At 37.8% G+C, this 21,098-nt stretch overlaps 2 protein-coding genes across 3 annotated transcripts in view; both read left to right on the top strand.

The window, feature by feature from the left end:
- The window catches only part of LOC127652346 (dnaJ homolog subfamily C member 7-like), a 34,055-nt gene extending 22,675 nt beyond the window's left edge, over positions 1 to 11,380 (top strand). The window contains exons 3-15 of the mRNA XM_052138459.1: positions 197 to 285; positions 439 to 563; positions 1,221 to 1,334; positions 2,970 to 3,044; positions 3,123 to 3,241; positions 3,852 to 4,005; positions 4,169 to 4,333; positions 4,549 to 4,640; positions 7,806 to 7,879; positions 8,213 to 8,359; positions 8,626 to 8,775; positions 9,811 to 9,882; positions 10,900 to 11,380. Coding sequence (XP_051994419.1) covers positions 197 to 285; positions 439 to 563; positions 1,221 to 1,334; positions 2,970 to 3,044; positions 3,123 to 3,241; positions 3,852 to 4,005; positions 4,169 to 4,333; positions 4,549 to 4,640; positions 7,806 to 7,879; positions 8,213 to 8,359; positions 8,626 to 8,775; positions 9,811 to 9,882; positions 10,900 to 10,937 — 1,414 coding nt within the window. The 3' untranslated portion in view covers positions 10,938 to 11,380. The remainder of the gene's footprint in view (positions 1 to 196; positions 286 to 438; positions 564 to 1,220; positions 1,335 to 2,969; positions 3,045 to 3,122; positions 3,242 to 3,851; positions 4,006 to 4,168; positions 4,334 to 4,548; positions 4,641 to 7,805; positions 7,880 to 8,212; positions 8,360 to 8,625; positions 8,776 to 9,810; positions 9,883 to 10,899) is intronic.
- A 2,072-nt stretch (positions 11,381 to 13,452) lies between these two features.
- On the top strand, positions 13,453 to 20,881 carry LOC127653361 (outer dynein arm-docking complex subunit 4-like). Of its 2 annotated transcripts, none has more exons than XM_052140033.1 (12): positions 13,453 to 13,602; positions 13,742 to 13,873; positions 15,592 to 15,745; positions 15,909 to 15,970; positions 16,155 to 16,269; positions 16,406 to 16,621; positions 17,846 to 17,974; positions 18,098 to 18,176; positions 18,308 to 18,394; positions 18,513 to 18,709; positions 20,012 to 20,112; positions 20,741 to 20,881. In XM_052140033.1, exons 1-12 carry the CDS (start codon positions 13,489 to 13,491, stop codon positions 20,807 to 20,809), a joined length of 1,455 nt encoding a protein of 484 aa, XP_051995993.1. In that variant the 5' UTR covers positions 13,453 to 13,488; the 3' UTR covers positions 20,810 to 20,881. The 2 variants fall into 2 exon arrangements, with proteins under 2 accessions (XP_051995993.1, XP_051995992.1); XM_052140032.1 differs by having other exon boundaries at positions 18,098 to 18,209.
- The last annotated feature ends 217 nt before the right edge of the window (positions 20,882 to 21,098 follow it).

Raw genomic sequence — 21,098 nt, 5'->3', positions numbered from 1 at the left:
TGTTTGATATTGCTAGATCAATTCTTAATCACTGAAATTTGGATTCAGCAAAGGATCTGCAATTACTTTGATTTCTGGTTATCTTTCGCTATTTTTTTTTTTTTTTTCCTTGTTCTGAAGTTTTCTAACAATTGCTCTGATCTTCTGAATCTGGAGGTGTATTATATTTTTTTGTGTGTGTGTTTTGAATGTTTAGGGAAGCTGAAGGATTTAAAGAGCAGGGAAATGCCTATTACATCAATAAGGACTATGCTGAAGCATTCAACTTTTACACCAAGGCCATCGGTAAGAACCGCTAAAATTCTGAACCAAAACTAGGCTGTCTATATTGTTTATGCCATTTTTTTCCACAGCCTTGCTATCTGTCTATGTCTCTTTATCTCTGTCTACCTTTGCCTTTCTTCTGTCTACATTTTCTGTTTGTTTCCCTTTTAAAAGACCTGTGCCCAAAAAATGCCAGTTACTATGGCAACCGTGCAGCCACGCTGATGATGCTGAGCCGGTACAGAGATGCATTGGAGGACTCTCAGCAAGCTGTGCGACTAGACGACACCTTCATGAAGGTGAGATGTCGGTGGTCTTCAAAGCCATTAAGATTTGAGCAAATGTTTAGGATGCCCTTTCTCTCAAAAAGTGTCTGGAGTCAGAGCTGTATCTTAGTGGTTAGCGTACATGCACTGACAATTACGGAAGTTTGAGTCAGACTTATTTTCTCAATGGGAAATCAAATCGTACTATCATTGATGGTTTTTCCTGGACGTATTGTGCACCATTCACATGTGCAGTTTCCCTGGTTGAATATCCTGTGTCACTCGGAAATACCGAATTTAAATGAGAAAGCTATTTCATGTTACCTAAAAGTCTGAGATCTCGCATGCCAAATCATGTAATCAAGGTCTGTTGAAATGGAAGTCTCTATGCAGGGAGTGGCGAACATTACTACACCTAATGCATTGTGAAATATGTCTCATCCCACAGTTACTTTTGTGTAAAGCTGGCCACCCCGTGGTTATAGCATTGATTCTTCTATTGTTGTACCCATGACTGGAGCCAGCTTTGACTTGCTCTTTGTAGAGCTGTATTTGTTTAATATCAATGTTAGGAATGAAGTCATATAAGTCTTAGTCAGCACTTTTTTTTTTGAGGAGTGTCTCATCTCGTCGTGTGTGTGTGTGTGTGTGTGTGTCACTCACTCACTCACTCATTGTTTTGTTCAACAGGGTCACATGCGTGAGGGTAAGTGCCACCTGTTGCTTGGCAATGCAATGGCTGCCAGCCGCTGCTTCCAGAAGATTCTAGATCTTGAACCTGACAACAGCCAGGCCCAACAGGAGGTAGAGTAACTATAAATAGCCTAGACAAATATATATCATTGCAGTCATGAATGGTTGCCTCTGAACACATGGCCAGGGGTTCCCACGGTCATTGAAATCCTGGAAATATTAGGTAATTTTAGAATTGTAATTTGGACACCTTGGAGTGCTTTCACACTAGTTCTTTTGTGTGCACAATGGTTCGTTTGACGTCAAAGTTCAGTTCAGTTTGGATGATACGATTGTGAACATTTTCCGAACTCCTGTTCGCACCCGCGAACCGCACCAGAGTCCGCTTGAAAAGGTGGCATGGGGTACGATTCATGTGAACACCAGTACGGTTCACTTTTGATATGAACGCAGTTGTCAATCACTGAATTGGACTGCTTGTGATGACATATAATCAATGTCATTGCTGGCTGCTGAACACAATAATTACGGTATAATGCATTTCTCATACCTGCTTGTCTTCATAAAGCAGCTTACATTCTTTACATCTTTTGCAATGCATCCACGAGCTTGTGGCTGAAAAACGACATTCATCACATCACTGCACATTCAATGCATCCGTGGCAGACAGACACAAATTTTGTTTTGTGCGTGTAAAGTTTCTGTGGTAAATCCAAAGAGATTAAATACATTAATAACACAGCGAAGCTGACGTCTTGAGTTGTTTCCTAGTTCCACTGGTAAACATCTGCCAAGTGTACTTGCGTGATGTAATCAGACCACAGTTCAGACCCAAATAATATGCTGTGAACCGAGACCAGCAGAGGCAGGGGGAGGAAACGAATTCCGTTTCGGGCCAAGCAATTGAACCAAGTGTGAAAGCACCCTTAATGTTTAAAAAAAGAAATGTCAGACCATATTAAAATGTATTTATTACATATTCTGTATTTTGCCATGACAATAGCCATAGAAAAAAAATTAAATATCATGGAGTTTTTAGATTTGTGTTTTCCAGGCCTGCAAAAGGTTCACAAAATCTTAAGTCATGAAAAAAAGAATTAAAATGTTTTTATAGTGAATAAACATTTTTGTAGTTGGCTCTGCTCTTAAATATTTAATCTGTGAGATCATGCCCTTGTGTCGAGTAAAACTTGCTGGCAAGCCAAATTGTTGTCTGGGATAAACTCAAGTTGATTTTTTAATGAATCAATCAAACTGCTCAGAATAACATGGTTCTAAATAATTGATTAGCGGATAAGTCTGAATCTAAAAATTATTTAAAAAAAATCAATCTTATCCAGTGATAACCAATGACTGAAAGTCATGGAAATTCATTGGACAAAAAGGTTGGGATCTCTGTGTTAAACAAAAATTGAGATTCTAAGGCCTGGAAAAGGCATGCAGATTTCTAAAATCTTTAAAGTTATAAATGTCTGTAGTTAATATGTCCTTCTAGGCTTGCTCAGTTCTAGAACATTTTCCCTGCTACAAGTTGCACTTTGTTAGTGTAATATCTATAAAATTATTTTGAAAATTCTTATGTCAATCACAGACAACTGGAAAAGTCATGGAGAAGTCATGGAAATTCATTGGTCAAAAGGCTGGCAACCCTGCATGGCAGATGTCATTCTTCACTCCCGTTTCAGATGCAGGTTAGGGTGCAGATGTAGTTTTGTTTCTCAGACTTACCTCCTGTGTCTCTTGCAGCTGAAGACTGCAGAATCTATCCTGGAGTACGAGCGCATGGCTGAGATCAGCTTTGAGAAGCGAGACTTTAGAATGGTGAGTGTGTTCCTAATACTCGAATGCGCACACTAGCAACAGCTGATGTCTAATGTAGATGCTGTATATGCTCTGTAGGTGCTGTTCTGTATGGATCGGGCCCTAGAGCCTGCGTCTGCTTGTCACCGGTTCAAGGTGCTGAAGGCAGAATGTCTGGCACTGCTAGGGCGCTACCCAGAGGCCCAGTCTGTTGCAAGGTAACAGCACTACAGTATAATGGGAATTGCTTATATTTCCCACACCGCTAAAGATGAATGATTATCACTCATGTATGAATGGATTCTGTATTTTTATTTTTTGCTACCTTCAATCAAAGGTGTGAAAACAAAATCATTACCCATGTTAAAGGGATAGCTCAGCCAAAAATTTTAATTCGGTCATCATTTACTGAACAATCTCATGTTCAAAGGATATTTTGGGCATAATGACTGCTTAATTCACCATTAATTTTTCTTGAATGGAAAAAAGATTCATAGAAGTGAATAGTGACTGAGGCTTTCATTCTACCTAACATTTCACTTTTGTGTTTCACAAAAGACAAATTCAAACAATAAAAAAAAAAAAAGAGGTGTTGAACAACATGCGGGTGAGTAAATGGTGACCATTTTCATTTGTGGACGAACCATACCTTTTAATATTTATAACTGGCATTCTGATGATTAGCAAAGCCAATTATATTGGAACCCAATATTTTAGAGTGCACATATTTCAATATATTTATTCATTATCAGCATTTACTGTTGAGAAATAACTGCATATTATTCAACCACTTACATATTTTCCTCATCTTGCTCTTGGCACCCTCAGTGACATTTTGCGGATGGACTCAACAAACGGCGATGCCCTGTATGTGCGGGGATTATGTCTGTACTATGAAGACTGTATTGATAAGGCTGTCCAGTTCTTCATTCAAGCACTACGGATGGCACCCGACCACGAGAAGGCCCGTCTGGCCTGCAGAGTAAGTGTTTTGGATTCTACAGACTTTATTGTTTGCCTTACACAATAAATTGCACTTATCCTGTTTTGAATGTATATTTTTTTTTTTTTGCAGTATTCAGATTTAATTGTTTTGCATTTGACTGCTGCCATTTCAGCAACATCTGATTGCTTCTGATTTATAGAATGCTAAAGCCCTGAAGGCTAAGAAAGAGGAAGGTAACAAAGCATTTAAAGAAGGCAGATATGAGGAAGCTTATGACCTCTACTCTGAAGCTCTGACCATCGACCCAAACAACATCAAAACCAATGCCAAGCTCTACTGCAACAGAGCCACAGTTGGATCTAAGGTCAGCATTTTACATTTTGAAGTCAGCCTACACTACATTTAAGCAGAACTATATGACTATAAATCTTTATATTTGAGTGTGCATTTTTTTTTTCTATGCACAAGATCTTTGTCATGTTCTGAAACTGGGTCAAGTGTGCATCTGTCTCCATCTAATTTGTCATTTACGTGGCACTCCTGCATGACATTTCTCTCTCTCTTTCCCTTTGTCTTTAGCTAAACAAACTGGAGCAGGCCATCGAGGACTGCACAAAGGCTATTAAACTGGATGAGTCCTATATTAAGGCTTATTTAAGAAGAGCGCAGTGGTAAGTGTGCATTGTTTAAATTGGATTGAAACAGTTTAACATCATGTTCTAAGCATGATGGCATGGTGCAAAAAAGACAAGCAAGCAAGCAATTGGTTTGTATGTCAGTGGCATTGCCCTGGGTAGCCTCACTAAATGTATATTAGTGTATATTAAACATTTTCCAATTCGCTATGACCGTTGCATTCAGTATAGACAAATTGCTTGTTGCTGGAAGCTTTATACATAGCGCTGGGCAGGATTTCCTTTTAGCTGCTAAATACTGTTTTGTTTTTCACTAAAATGACCCAATGTCCGACAAATTCAAAAATTGTCAGGCGCAATGCCCATTGAAAATATTAACATTAGGCATCAGCAATCCCTTTAGTTGATACCACAAGTCAACATAACGCCATTACAATGATGACAGCGATTTGCTGCAAAAGCAGCTTGCTTTATTCCTCTCTCACATGCCCAAAGTGAGAAGCTTCTCACTCAAGAATTGCATTAAAACAGCCTTTCGTTGCTGGAAAAGAACACCAGGCATATGTGTATCAAGCTGTAGAGAAACGCTGCACACATTTGATTTCATGGCAGCAGTAAAATATTTCGATGCTATGAAAAATATAATCATAAAAATAAAGAGAAAGAAATTAGCCAGTGGGAGAAATTATATGACCTAACCTAACGATTATTGTTATTTTAATATTTCTTTGTGAACTGAAAGATATGTCAAATTGCACTTTTGCTTTTTGCTTTGCCCTTAGTTTTGAATTTTTATTTTTTTAAAAGCCAATTAAATTTTTATAATGAACAAACGTTTATTCATTTTACTTGATTGTGTTATCATTATATTGCATATTGTGTGTAGTCCATCAGCACAAAAGAAACCCCAAAATGAGAAGACCAGATTTTTTTTTTTTTAACGATTTGTAAAGTGAACTTTATAGACCGTTTCAAGGAATGTTCGTTGGTGACGTCGTGACATCATTGTTCCATGAATATTTCTTGCTTGTCAAAACCAAGATGGGTCACTTCTATTCATTTGAATGGGAGAAATTGGAACACCCAACAGCAGCCAATGGTCAACCCGCCTTACAGGTAAAATAGCCAATCACCTTTTAGATACAGAAATTGTCTGTCAATCAACTCGAGAACTATGAGAGCTATGCATGCTTATTAGCTATACAAGATGGTATAATTGCATTTATAGCGTAACCTGAGGTAAAGAAACACAATTTATTATACCAGTTGTGACTGAATGACACGCCCTTCCCGTGGATCATCGTCGCCCCGCCTCGAGTCATGGGGCTCGCACGAACCCAATGAAGTGCCTCATCACCGCTGCCTTTAAACACAGAGCGCGCCTCTCCTCTGGAGACCGGTCTCTACCTTCTGCCATCTATACAGGTCCAGGAACGGAGTGGTGAGTGTCCGGTGTGAGTTACATGTTTCACCGGACCCACACCCCGGAACTCCTGCGCGAGTTGGAGCATTCGTCACAGCCGACAGGCCAGGATGCCGGGCCGCTATTCCCCTCAAGTGCTGAGGCCCAGGGAAGCCAGTCTTTCCCCATTCAAGTAGATAGGAGCTGCAGTTTCATGCCGCTTGTTTACATAGAAAAATAGCTGCCAAAAGTGGACTGACTTCTATTAAAAAAGGGACTTTGTTGAAAGGACTCGGAAATATGTCTGGACCGATCAAATTTCTTTTCTTTTTTTTTTTTGTTTACATTCTTGAAATGGTCTATAATTCCCAGTAGGGCTGAGAGCATTACCATGACATCTTCCCAACCATGGTGGAAGAGTGCCACCGGTAGTTATGCACATGACGTAAACGTATCAACTTGCATAAAAGACCATACGAAAATTTTAAATCAATTCCTCAAATAATGGCATTTATTGAGTACATTGAAGTATTAGATCTTTAGTATCTGTGTTGTGGATTCTTTATCACAGGAGTGTATTAATTTTCCATTTTTTAGAGACTTCTTGATTTTTGCGCTACAGAGTGCGGTAACTGCGTATTCGCAGGATACGTATTGAGCATGCAACTGAAGCCAAACGCACAGCATGACTAGGTGTAAGAACTAAGCCCCATTTGTCCCCGACTGAAGTTACAATCTCGAAATCCCTTCACAAATTCACTCACAGGAGAGTGTGCTATCATGTCAACAAACAACATGAAAAAAGGGCTTGCGTCCTTTTATGCACACTATTTAAAATTCAAGATTCGTTGTCCATTCGCTGCCTTCATTGATTCACAGATTTCAATTCTAATATTATTTTATTAGAGCTGATTGGGCTCAAAGTCTCTATCATCTCTCTATCTGTAATAGGTGATTAAAAAAGCACTTAAGTTTACCAGGAACCTGCGATTTCATCTCTCGACACGCATCTTAGATGAAAAAAACTCCTTCCAATACTAAGAGTGGAACATTTGAATAAACAAGGTTTTATTCAACCAGGTTTTTCTTCTAAACCATTGTCATTGCATTGGTAATATCTTGCAGTGTTGTTTTTTTCCTCATCATTTGTCAACAATGTTTGAATTAAAATTATCAGCATAATCCTGTCTTTGTTAACTGAAACAAATGACACCTCAAACATTTGTGTAATTTTGTTGACAAGATTAACACTGCGTTCATGTATTCAGTGCAGCTTGAAACATAACTCACAAATGCATCTGACAAGGAAAACATCCATCAAAGATAGGACTGAACTATTTAATTATTGCCCTGCTGTTTAGAGATATTTAGTTGTTGAATATTGGAGTTTTGCAATATTAACAGAATTTGACATATGGAATATAATAATCATTTCAGATGTATAAAATTGGCAGTATAGTCCAATAACAGACAGAAATGTTAAACCAAATCAAAAAGTTTTGTATACATGTTATTTGGGGTATTTTGTGATATTTTACAAAGGGTTTAATTTTTATTTTGTATTCAATTATGCACTTTTTGTATTATAAATGCGTAATTTTTTTCACACTCCCTCCCCCGTGCTTCAACCACCGTATGACACCATTTACTGTTGATGATTGTCTCTTAACATTGCCACCGCAACAGCCCTAATTCCCAGACACATTGGCTGGCACCAAAGTTTCTTGGCAGGAACTCTGGGGCCAGGCTAGTCCACAGTCTTAAGTGTGAGCATTAACCCATTTGGTTTGATACTGCAGTTACATGGACAAAGAGCAGTATGAAGAGGCCGTCAGAGACTATGAGAAGGTGTATCAAACAGAGAAGACTAAAGGTGCGTGTCAGCCGTGACTGTTTGTACGTCAAAATTGTGGTTCCAAATCCATATGACTTTCTTTTGTTTTGTGGAACACAAAAGGATTTGTTTGGCAGAATGTTAACCTCAGTCACCATTCACTTTCATTTTATGGAAAAAAGATGCAATGGAAGAGAATGGTGACTGAGGCTAACATTCTGCCTAACAAATCCTTTTGTGTTCCATGGAAGAAAGTTGTATGGGTTTGGAACAACCTGAGGGTGTGTGAATGAGGACAGCGTTTTCCTTTTTGAGTGAACTATTCCTTTAAAGAAGGCTGTGCCAAATCTCATGTCATCTCTGATGTTTCAGAACACAAGAATCTGTTGAAGAACGCTCAGTTAGAGCTAAAGAAGAGCAAGAGAAAAGATTATTACAAAGTTCTGGGAGTGGATAAAAATGCCACTGAAGATGAAATCAAGAAGGCCTACCGCAAACGAGCATTAATGCACCATCCAGGTACTCTCAATCACAAATAAGCATACATTTGCACACATTTCTTCATGGCTCCTCCTGTTATGTCCTCATTGACATAAGTCATAAAGCGTTTTCATTCTTGATCTACAAATTCCTGTGATGAAAGATACTACTACCTGCTTAAAGGCTAACACAAATCTGCATCACTCATAAGTCTGTCCCAGTGGTGATACTGTAGCCAGCAGTGCACAAGGAGGAATTAAGCATATCTTTCATCTCACACATTCTGTCTCCTGTCTTTCTCTCAGATCGACACAGTGGAGCGAGTGCTGAGGTGCAGAAGGAGGAAGAGAAAAAGTTTAAGGAGGTGGGCGAGGCCTTCACTGTGCTCTCTGACCCCAAGAAGAAGTCTCGTTATGACAGCGGCCATGATCTGGAGGATGATGACATGAATATGGGTCTGTACACACACACAAATTCGTTATCTTTTTCTGTCAATACTATATATGCTGGAATAGGGTTGTCGCAATACCAACATTTCAGAACGTAAAACCAGTGAAATTTCTAACTTTTCGAAAACCAATTTGATACCATGGGCAGATACTAATATGCTACTGAACATATATTTATTTAGATTAATATTTTGTATTATACCATGGTAGTTCAAGACCGTTTTAATCACTGTTCTATATTAATGCACCTACTCTGCTGTCCTCCTCAATGAGACGTAGCGAGAGTTTAATGCCTCTGTTCAAACGACCTCCAGACGTGGATATACTCTCAAAGCTGGGATTAAAAGTCACATCACAAAACCACATCAAGTCATTCAGTGCCATCTTTAAATCAACTGTGAAGTGCTACAGGAAACACATAAAATACGTCAGTCTTAATAAGATAAGGGCCAGTGGTGGCTCAGAGGTTTACTGACCAAAAGGTCGGGAGTTCAAGCCCCAGCACCACCAAGATACCACTGTTGGGCCCTTGAGCAAGGCCCTTGACTATCTGCTCAAGGGGCGCTGTTTCATGGCTGACCCGGTGCTCTGACCCCAGCTTAGTTGGGGTATGCGAAAACAACTGCATTTCATTGGCTCTGTCCTCTGCACAATGACAAAGTTGAATCTTAATCAACCCAGTTTAACACATTAAATTAACACAAAGGCAATTATTTCTCATAAGTAAACAGTGCTTCAAGTTTTTCCATGTAATTATTTAATTAATAGTCAATATAATGAAGGACAAATACATCACTTTTGCAGTAGTGAGTAGTAGCGGTACTGTTGACTTTCCTAACATGGAATATGATATGTTTACTCAAATTTCATGATTAATAAATGTATTTCATGATGTAATGTGAAAGTATATGTATTCATTTGTACTTTGAGTGTCACTGAAGCCTTGATAAAGAGAAACTAACTTTAAGAATTTTATACACTCTGTGCCCGCATATGACGACTAATCTTTTATATTTGTCTTTTTTTGGTGTTCTCTTTCAGACTTTGATGCCAACAACATCTTCAAAGCATTCTTTGGGGCTCCTGGTGGGTTCAGTTTCGAAGGCAACTCATGTAAGGCAAACTTTTATTACTTCTACTCATCCATTTATGATATATTCAGACTATACTGCCCTACGAATGCTAAACTGAAATAGACAAATTGCCTTAAAATTGCTTTGTTTTACTGTGGATTTTGTAGTTACTCTAACTTTTCTCTCTTTTCTCACAATTGGAGCAAACCACAAACCTGTCTGTCACAGGACAGATAATATTCTAAATAAATTTTGACAATTGTCATGTTGAATTACTGAATTTATAGCCATGCATTTAAAGGGAAAGTTCAAGTTCAAATATAACTTATCATTTACTCGTCCTCTTGCCATCCCAGATGTGTATGACTTTCTTCTGCAGAACACAGATTTTTAGAAGAATATCTCAGCTCTGTGGGTTTTAACAATGCAAGTGAATGGTGACCAGACCTTTTTGAAGCTTTAAAAAAAATCACAAAGGCAGAATAAAATAATCCAAAGATTCCAATGGTTTAATCCATGTATTCAAAAGTAATATGATATATGAGGGTGAGAAACCGATCCATTTTTTTTTTTTAACCATAAACTCCACATTCACTTTCAAAAAGTGAATGTTGAGATTTAAAGTAATAACTTAAATATTGTTTAGTTTCTCACCCACACCTATCATATCACTTCTGAAGACATTGATTAAACCACTAAAGTCCTATAGATTACTGTTATACTGCCTTTATGTGATTTTTGGAGCTTCAAAGTTCTTGCCACCATTCACTTGGTGATCTGCAGAGCTGAGATATTCTTTTAAAAGCCTTTGTTTGTGTTCAGCAGTACAAAGTCAAACACATCTGGGATGGCATGAGGATGAGTAAATGATTAGGAAATTTTCATTTTTGGGTGAACGATCCCTTTTAGTGCACGTTTCTTGCTATAAAAATTACAAAATACTCTACAGTTGCTGTGATTTGTAGATCGATAGTTATTCATAGTGTTCACCCCATTTATGATTCTCTTATTCTTTTCAGACATTTATTAGATTTTTTTTCTCTCTCTTGTCCTGCAGCATCTGGACCTGGAAATTTCTTTTTTCAGTTTGGTTAACTTGGCTTCCAGCGTGTATGCAGTAGTATCTCAACCTCCGTATTCCCCTGAACTGGACTGCCCCCACCCCCCCTTCCCCGCCCTCTGTACTACACTCTGGTGTAACGTGGCCTTTTGGCCCCACAGTTGGACCTGCATCTGTGCCATTGACTTGTTTTACTGCAATTGCACAAAGATGACAACGGCAGGGGCGTGACCATTCTGTACCAGACAAACGTGATCCATTGCACAGCTTTCTCTGACAGTGTCCTTTTTGGTCCTTGTAGTACAGCTGTATTTTTTGTTTTTAAGTCATCCAAGTGCATCACCATTTTACATTTGAGTTTTCAAGAAAATTAAGAATTCAAAATTTTGGGGGATTTTTCAGTTATCAAAGATCTCAACCACAAAGTGAGATGATGAAGGTCATCTTTTTGCTAGATGAGGGTATCATACTCAGAATGTTTTAAGAAGGTGCTACATGGCTTTGGCAAATCCAGTTTCTCCCTGACACTGACTAAGAGTACTTCAAGGGGTCGCTTGCCCAAAATGATCATTTACTTGCCCTCATGTCATTACAAACCTGTATGACTCTTTAATGGAACACAAATTATGCTAAGTGCTATACTCGTCTGTCATTTTTCTTCTGTACAATGAAAGTGAATGGTGACTGATAATAACTTAACATGTTTTGTATTCAAATGAAGAAATTAAGTCACATGGGTTTGGAAAGACATGAGGGTGAGTGAATGATGACAGAAAATGCATCTCTCTCTCTCTATAGTACTTCAATCTCATTTCCCATCATCTCATGCACAGCCCCCACAAGCATATTTAACTGACCACAAACTGGTCCAAATCATCTATATCCAAAGCACGTCAGTGAAAAAAAACAGTAATGCTGGAATTCATTACTCTAGTGATATAGATTGTTTAAACATGTACAAAGTCATAATTCCATCAATTTTATTTATGCAACATTGCAAACAATTGCTATGTTAATGCAGTGCCTCATGCCAAATCTCCTAAGAAGTTAATAATGCAGGTCAGGTGTTCTCTTTCATTGATTCGGGCATACAAATACGGATTGTTAGACTACTGCATACAGAGATTTGGAGTGAGTGAGTTGGAGTTTTGCTGTTTGAGCACCTGTTGGCCACACCCCTCTCTGTAAGGTTCATTTGTCAATGTTGCCATTCAAACCCTTGCTGCATTGTACATTTTTACTGGAATGTAAAGTGTTTCTTTTGTGTTGATAGTTTATGACTGTTTAATTTTTTTTTTAACTATGGAATACACTCACTTTTTTGATATGTATATTTATTGTAAATTCGCTGGATGTGAGCTTTTGACGGATGGATGCTCTTTAGATACACTAGCATCTCAACTCCTACAGGTTAAACCCAGGGACAGATATATATGCTTGGATAGCACCAATGTGTCCATTTCAGAATTAAAGAATATTTTAGGGACATGTTTTGGATATCCGACAAGCCACATTGTTATTGATCTAAGTTGAGGGCATGATCAGTAAACTATGATTGGTTATCTGGATCATTTTCACTAAAGCCTTTAATTGATTTGTTGTGCTCCAACATTCTCTTACTTAATTTGATCTAACTGTTTACTATATACCAGTTAGGAAATGTAAACGTGATTAATTTGTTTGGAAAACCTTCTTGAAATATCTGTAGTGTATTTGAAAGACAGAGCCTGAGTTTGAAATGGCGTACTACCCATACTCTTCCTGCTTCTGCCGTATGGTAGTAATAGTAGGATGTTAGTATGCCCTTTTGAACTTGGCCAGTGTCCATCCTGACTTTGCTCACTCTGCAGGAACAGTCTTTACTATGGACCGTTTTTAAAAAGCCATGTAAATAAAGTAAGCCTCTTTCTGTTTTTCCCTTCACCAAATGCTCAAATTCTCTGTCTCTGTAATACATTTCAAAGGTGATTATTTTGCCTGACCAGGAATATTTTGAATTCAGTAGTTGCAGCACTATAAATGGGTCATTTTTTACCTTTTATATTTTCAGGAGGTGTAGAAAGGTTTGCTGAAATAAATATTGTCCTTTTTATTGTTGAGGGGATTGCTCTATCAACTTTACAACATAGAGGAAACATAAAAAGAAAAACTAAATCAAACTGGGAACAGCCAGGGGATGTATTAAAGGAATATTGCAGGTTCAATACAAGTTAAGCTCACTCCACAGCATTTGTGACTGTTGATTACCACAAAAAAATATTTCGACTTGTCCCTCCTTTGAAAAAGGAGAAATCGAGGTTACAGTGAGCCACATACAATGGAAGTCAATGAGGCCCATTTTTGGAGGGTTTAAAGGCAGAAATGCGACGGTTATAATAAAAACAAAAACACACATGCTGATTAAACCCGGATATTAATTTAAAGACCTCAAAATGGAAGTTATATTGGCAAGCCAATCAGATTTCCTCTCACTGTTCATTGGCTCCTCTGGGTTCCTCTGGGTTTTGTTTGGCGCGTTGCTAGGATACAGCGGACAGGACCAGTGCTTTATGTATCGATGATATAGTGCAGTCAAAATACGATAAAATGTTCGAAAACGGAGAACAAGGACCAAAGAGTACCTTTACCACCTATATGGCTGAAGGTGACCAGCTATTTAACAAGGGAGAGTATGTTAAAGCTGTTGAAAGCTTCTCCGCGGTAAGCTAATGATACTTTACAGGAAATACACATTTATTAATAAATGTGATTGTCTAAAAGGAGTGTTTTATCGGTACTGATCGTTAAAAAAAAAAAAATAGTTTGGATAGAATAAGTGTCTTCTCTGCTGTCTTATCAGGCTTTAAGTTTACAGCCTGGTGATAAGACCTGTCTAGTGGCTAGATCCAGGTGTTATGTGAAGCTGGGAGACGCAGAGAGCGCGCTGAAAGATGCCGAGGCATCCCTCAAAGATGGCAAGGATTTCTTTAAGGTGTGTTGACCTTGTGAATATTTTTCTGCTTCTTTAAAACACACTTAGTTATTTTTAATTGGCGTGGCGTCTAAAAACTTGGCGCGCCAAATACGTCCATCTAGAGCGTGTTGACGAAGGAAAACAATTGGGGGAAAAATGCGCAGATAGATGCAAAGACGTGTTCGGTGCGAACGGTCATCTACACTGCATAAGAGTTATGATGTAACAATACGAATAATGTATATACGACGCAGGAGATCATTATTACAAATGTGAAGGATTCGAATACACATTTATATAAAACAATAGATCGTTATTATTTATCAATATGAAGAATGTCCTACAAAAGTAATTGTTATGAACTTTGTGAAATTCACCCAAAATTAAATTATCATAATTTACTCACCCTCATGTCATCCCAGATGTGTATGACTGTATTCTACTGAACACAAATTAAGATTTTTAGAAGAATAGTTCAGCTCTGTAGGTCCTAACAATGCAAGTGAATGGTGATCAGACTTTTCAAGCTCCAGAAATTATATAGGCTGTTAAAAAGTAATCCATACGTCTTCAGTGGTTAAATCCATGTCTTCTGAAGCAATATGAACGGTGTTTATGAGAAACAGTCCAATATTTAAGTGAAAAAAAGGATTGAAATATTGATTTGTTTCTCACACACACCTATCACATTGCTTCTGAAGACATGGATTAAACCACTGGAGTCTTATGGGTTAATTGTATACTGCCTTTATGTGATTTTTGGAGCTTGAAAAGTCTGATCACCATTCACTTGCATTTTTAGGACCTACAGAGCAAAACATCTTTGTGTTCAGCAGAAGAAAGAAAGTCATACACATCAGGGATGGCATGAGGGTGAATAAATGATGAGAGAATGTTCAGTTTTGGGTGAACAATCCCTTTAATGTCCTGAAGGGGCAACATATTACTTTATGTGAGGACGAAGCTAACAGAAGTAGGGCCCTAATAAAGACTTCCAATCCTGGCTGTGTCTCGTTTGGAAGGCTGCATGCTAGATAGGACGCATCCTTTGAAGGCTGCAGTATACCGAGTGTCCTCCTTTAAACAAGTCTTGTTTAAAATAAGTAGTAATCTGATTACATTTTAGAGAAGTAATTAGTAATTTGTTGTGGATTACTTATTTTGAGTAATTTACCCAACACTGGATATTATAAATTATTGCAATAAACCTTATATGAATGGAAACTGAAAATATGTTTTGTTTTGTATATAGCTTTTACCCAGCGAACACAGAATGTTCCTCTAACGTTAGTGTATGTTGCCATTTTCTAATTTTTTGTGGGACTTTTTAGGTTTTATTTTTAGAACCATAACGTTCCCAGATATTGTTCGTTGGGTACACAATCACTATAGTTTGTGGTTAGAATTAAATGGAGAATCAGGATGAGTTTCAGGAAGAAAACAAATACTTCCATATTTGCCTCTTTATCCAGGTACTGATAATTAATTAAGACTACACCATAACTGTCAATGGCAATGACCTAATGGTTAAGAAGCTGGCTAATTACCACCAAGCACGCTGAGTCATGTAGGGTTTGTGATTATGAAAGAATGATTCAAATGAATCTGAGTAATCAGAAACATACTCTATTGCTTCAGGTGTTTTGTCTTTCCAATATTTTAAGTTGCTTTGGATGAAAAGCTTTTGCTAATAGGCAACATATGACTTTCTCATTTCATCCTCATGTCTCCTGCAGGGTCTGTATCAGAAGGCAGAGGCCCTGTACACTATGGGCAATTTTGAGTTTGCATTGGTCTACTATCACAGAGGCCATAAGCTACGTCCAGAGCTTCAGGAGTTCAGACTGGGTATTCAGAAAGCTCGAGAGGCAATTGACAACTCTGTTGGGAGTAAGTCATTAGGGAATCTCAGACATAATTTGCTAAAAAATGTGGAGGTCATATTTTGATTACACTGCAACATGACATTTTTCATTTAAGAAACCTTGATTTTTTCATAATTTCATAACCCATTTGAAGCATCATTGTCCATCTCCCTCTCCTAATTCCAAAGGTCCTTTCACTGTGAGACTGGAGACTAACGGAGACTTGAATTTCTTCCAAAAGTCTGATGGGGTGAGTTGGCATTGTTTATCTCTTTTTTTCTCTTTTAATACAGCCTGCCTCCCTCGCTCACCCTACCACTTTTTGTGCCTGCATTTATGTTAAATTCAGTAAATACATGCAGTAAGTAATATGTATTTGTTTGTTGTAAATTATCACCAAGTTTCTTCAAAATAATTTGATCCATTCTCATTAGAAGGAACTGAGACAACATGGTCAGAAGATGTCCCGAAGTGAAAGAACAGCCAAGCAATTTCTAGGAGAGCTATACAGCGACAGAAAATACTTGGAGAAACTTCTCCAAGATGAGGGTACATGTGTTTATTTTCATATTATAGAACTATTGTAGAACTAGGTTAAACATGTTTGTGTGTGTTATCTTTGTGTGTGTGTGCGTGTGTGTAGCTGTGTTTTCAGAATAGTGAACTGTTATCTGATCCGATACAGATCTCATAAAAAGTAAAATACGAACTGGAGAGCGTGTGCAAGATCTGATCATAGGCTGTATCTCATACCTGGACACACGGACAGAGTTCTGGCGGCAACAGAAGCCCATGTATGCACGCCAGCAGGACAGAAAACGAAAGCAGCATCGGGCTCTCCACAACCCCCCCTCTGATCCCACCTGCTATGTCCTCACCAGCCTGGAGGAGATTGACACAGGTGAACCCCTGGAGAGTTAGAGAGAGGTCAAAGTCAGAGCTTTTGTTTTCTAACAAGAAATGTGTCATGGACACTCTCAAATTACACACGCAAACCAATATTTAGATGGATATTATCTACTTTTCTATGTGTACCAGACATTTTTCCTCTCAAGTGACCTATTACACACTAATGGAAAGATGAGTCCTCAGGAACAACCTGAGGATTAGGTAGGAACACTTGCAGTGCATTGCAATCAATTGAGCTGTCTGAGCGTCCATTGAGTTGCACGTAATTTGTGGATGCCAATTTGATGGATACTCATATTGTATTTATGGTATTCTGCATAGCCCGTCCGACCAAAATAAAAGTATTGGATTTAAGAAATCATATGTATGAATTTATATATTTAAATGAATGCTCTGGGTTCAGTACAAGTTAAACTCAATCGACAGCAGTTGTGGCATAATACTGACATTTGTGCTGTTCTGGTAAATGCAAGACTGGTAACCAATATTATGCCCCAAATGCTGGCAATTGAGCTTAAGTTGTATTGAATCTGGAATATTCCTTTCAATAACTTTACATTGAACTGTTACATTAAAGTCAATCACCTTTTAGATACAGCCATCGCCAATCAACTTGAGAACAAACATGAGCATTAGCTAAATATGATGGTAAAATTATTATTTTTAGTGTAATCTGATGTAAAGAATTTATGATTTCAGTGTTGTCAGATTTTAATGCTGATTTGAAATATGTTTTGATCATAATCTTGACCAACTATTTTGGAGATTCCAGTCTTTCCCCATTCAAGTAGATAGGAGCTGCACTTAGAATTCCAAAAATGTCTGCCAGTGGCCTGACTGACTTGCTAAAAAGACTTTGATTAAAGCCATCTCATGATGTTATGGTTTCTGTCCTTCTAATATAAATCATTGTTTGCTTTTAAGTGCAGTTGTAACAATATTATCATTGGGTAAAGTTAAAACATGCTATTCTAAAATAGCCATTTTATACTAACTTATTTCCATTGGAAATGAATGATTAAGTAATTGCTTTAAACATAATATATTTTTATTTTACCCTGTTTGAAGAAGTCTAGCCTCAAGCTTATAGCTGATTGGTCAGTGCTTATTGAACATTCTGAGGTGGCATGCAAGCAACTGCCAACACACTCCAATGGCCTATTCAAGTAGTTATGTATGTGTGGTTTATTTACATGTTATTTTGTGTCATTTACAGCCTTAAGTGCAGGTAATGCAGAGAGCAGCCTGAAAAAGGCCCGTGAGCTCATGAAGACAGTGCAGGGATGGACTGAGGAGGTTCTCCCTAATAAAACAGAAGTGCTTGGGAACCTGCACAGCTGCATTGGTAAAACGGATCTGGAATCATATCTCCCCTTCACCTAAAGGGAAAATATCAATAGCACCACAATCAGACATGCAGTACTGAACTCCATGTTAAGAGACTCTCTCTCACTTATGATCTGTTCAGGTAATGCACTGATGGATCTTGGGAAAATGGACGAGGCCCTGAAGCATCATGAGAAGGACCTGGAGCTGGCCAAGCAAGGGTGTGCTTCCATTGGGAACAGGAACAATACCTTGTGCTGATTTGTTTGTTCTTTTTGCTGGTTTAATTAACATCAATTGTTTGTTTATAACCTATTATTCATGTGTGTTTGGTTTGTGTTTTGTTTCACAGAAACCTGACAGACAGCAAATCCAGAGCTCTGGACAATATCGGCCGTGTGTATGCACGCATAGGAAAGTTTCATCAAGCTATAGAGGTGTAAGTGCATCTGCCTATAATTAATGTTTACTTACAGTACTAGTGTTAATAGACACAGACAAATATATGCTCACCCCTGATGTTTGATTTATGATTTATTTTGTATGTGTTGGTGTAGGTGGGAGGAGAAGGTTCCTCTAGCATGTGGTGGGTTAGAGAAAGCCTGGTTGTTCCATGAGATCGGCCGCTGTTACCTGGAGCTGAAGCATTACGCTGAAGCAAGAGATTATGGCTCTCGCTCTCTCACGGCTGCTGACGACATCAGTGATGATAAATGGCAGCTCAATGCCAGTGTGCTAGTGGCACAGGCAGAATGTGAGTCCAAACTACATTGCTTAGAATCCTGCCCAGAATGTCATACACTCTGTGACCATTAAAGGGTTAGTTCACCCAAAAATGAAAATTCTGTCTTGACTTCTGTACGACCTGTATTTGGAGCACAAAAAGGAGGTCGATCTATTGTGGATTTTGCTGATACCGATAACTAAGGTGGTGGAAAAGGTTGATAACGATTTAAATCGTTTTTTTTAATTGATTTATAGAATGTAAAAATATTTTCTTCATCTTTCCTTACTATGATGGGCACAGACTTAAAGGTAACGAGAGTCCAAAATTCATAAAATCCAAGAGGGAGTTTGTTGTGCAACCAAATTCCAATACTAACCTAAAATAAATGTAAATTGGTTGCATAACACAGGACTTGTAACTATATACAAGCCCGAAACACAACAGAGACTCTTATTTTGAAATTACCTGACTTTGACATTTAGCTTTTTATAGCCTATATATTCACCAGATGAAGGGTTTAGTAAATATATATGTCATCTGATAAGGTTTAGTGAGGAATAAGTTTAATTATTATTCACAATTCACAAAAGTTGGAGACACAATGTATGTGCAGATGGGGCACGTTTCTGTATACTTGCCTTTTTCTTTTCATGTCCTTGCTTCAATTTAGAACACTTGATTATCTAATCAAAATATGCTTTGAAGTGAGGATAAAAATAGAAATGATTATTGTAAATGATGAAAGAGTTAGATACAGCAAATCCACCGTGTCATTTTTTTTCACCTCTAGAGGCCGCTTTTATTCTGTAGAACCAAGATGTTCTTCTATCTGTAGAATCATTCAGCACCAAACACAGAGGAATAAAAAAAAAAACTATCAGCATAGATTTTTTCCGATAACGGATAGTGCTAAAAAGTAACTATTGGCAGCGATTAATCGGTAAAACTGATATATTGGTCTACCTTTATTTATTTATAACATAATATCCAGGCTACTCTTTTCCAAACAATGAAAGTGAATTGTGACCATGACAGTCAAACAAGACTTACAGCTTGTTCCTCACATAGAGTTATATGTCTTCAGAAGACTTGGAATAAAGCACACTAATTGTAAGGTCTTTTATTTTGCTTTTAGTTTTATTGTGTTTTTTGTCCTTTTTGGAGCTTGACATACCATTTTGGGGGTTTGGAATGACATGAGGTTCACTAAAAGATGACAGAATTTTCTTTTTTGAGTGAACTATTATTTTAATAATCTAATTTTCCAATTAATGTGGTCATTTTGTATATTTGATCTATGCTACACTGCACAATTGTTGTATCACACAGTGAAGCTGTGTAATTACAAGGCCAGTGTTTTACACTTTGAGAGGGCACTGGACCAGGCACAACCGCTGCAGGATGACTCTGCCAGAGAAGCCATCCAGAAGGTCAACACAAACATTCCTTTCCTCCTCTCTCACTCTCTCCATCATTCTTCACTCTATTTCATGTGTCTCTCTCTTTTTAGTCCCATACAGACTACGTTAAAATGACCAATATTCTCAATTACAAAGGCTATATACTTTTTTCCAAAAAAACAAACTTATAGCTCAAATAATAAAGTTTTTTCTGCTTTTACAAAATTACAAGCTTCACATTTCTTCCTTTTAAACCCTTCATTTGTAAATTCCTCACTGTAACCTTGATTTTTGCTTTTTACTTTTTTATTTTTAAGAAAAGGAGAGATGAGTAAAAATACATTTTTGTGGTACTCAACATTATGCCCCAAATGCTGTTGGTTGAGCTTAATTTGTAGGCTACTGAACATTCCTTTAAATTAGCAATCATGTTTGTTGACACTAATGGTGCACTAAGGCACTTGTGTCTCATTTAAAACAGTCTAGTGCTAGAATATTTTTCATTACAAGTTGTCTTAATAGGAACCTACAATCATTATTCCTTTTTTTCTCTGCCATCTAATTCTTGTATGTTACTTCCCTCTGATATCATATTTGCTTATGTTTCTTTGTTGTTTTTTATTCACTTCAATCAATTCCTCAATTTCTGGCCCAGCAGGCTCTTCATGAAGCAAGACAAAAAGTGACTCAGCAAGACGAAACCCTACTGAATAATATGGTTGAATAATTTCCCAAGTCAGAACTAATGCATCCCTTCTAACCTTCATGCTCAACCAGTGGAATAAAGTCTGCATGTGGAACAATGAGTTGGATTGCATTTGGCTGTCATTGGTTAAGGACTACTTTGAGTTTTATGATCACCTTCTCTGTGTTTGTTTCCTTGTGGGTAAAAAGATGTTTTGCATAGTTTTACATAAACTGTCACAGTTCAGGAGGTAAAATAAATCATACTTGATATTTGTGATGCCAATGTCCAAAGGATATTGTCCAGACATTGTTAATGTTTTGCAATATCC

Source organism: Xyrauchen texanus, chromosome 12 (assembly GCF_025860055.1).
Source record: "Xyrauchen texanus isolate HMW12.3.18 chromosome 12, RBS_HiC_50CHRs, whole genome shotgun sequence".
Taxonomy (NCBI): domain Eukaryota; kingdom Metazoa; phylum Chordata; class Actinopteri; order Cypriniformes; family Catostomidae; genus Xyrauchen; species Xyrauchen texanus.
The sequence above is the reverse complement of the archived record's forward strand: the minus strand, read 5'-3'. Positions and strand labels throughout refer to the sequence as shown.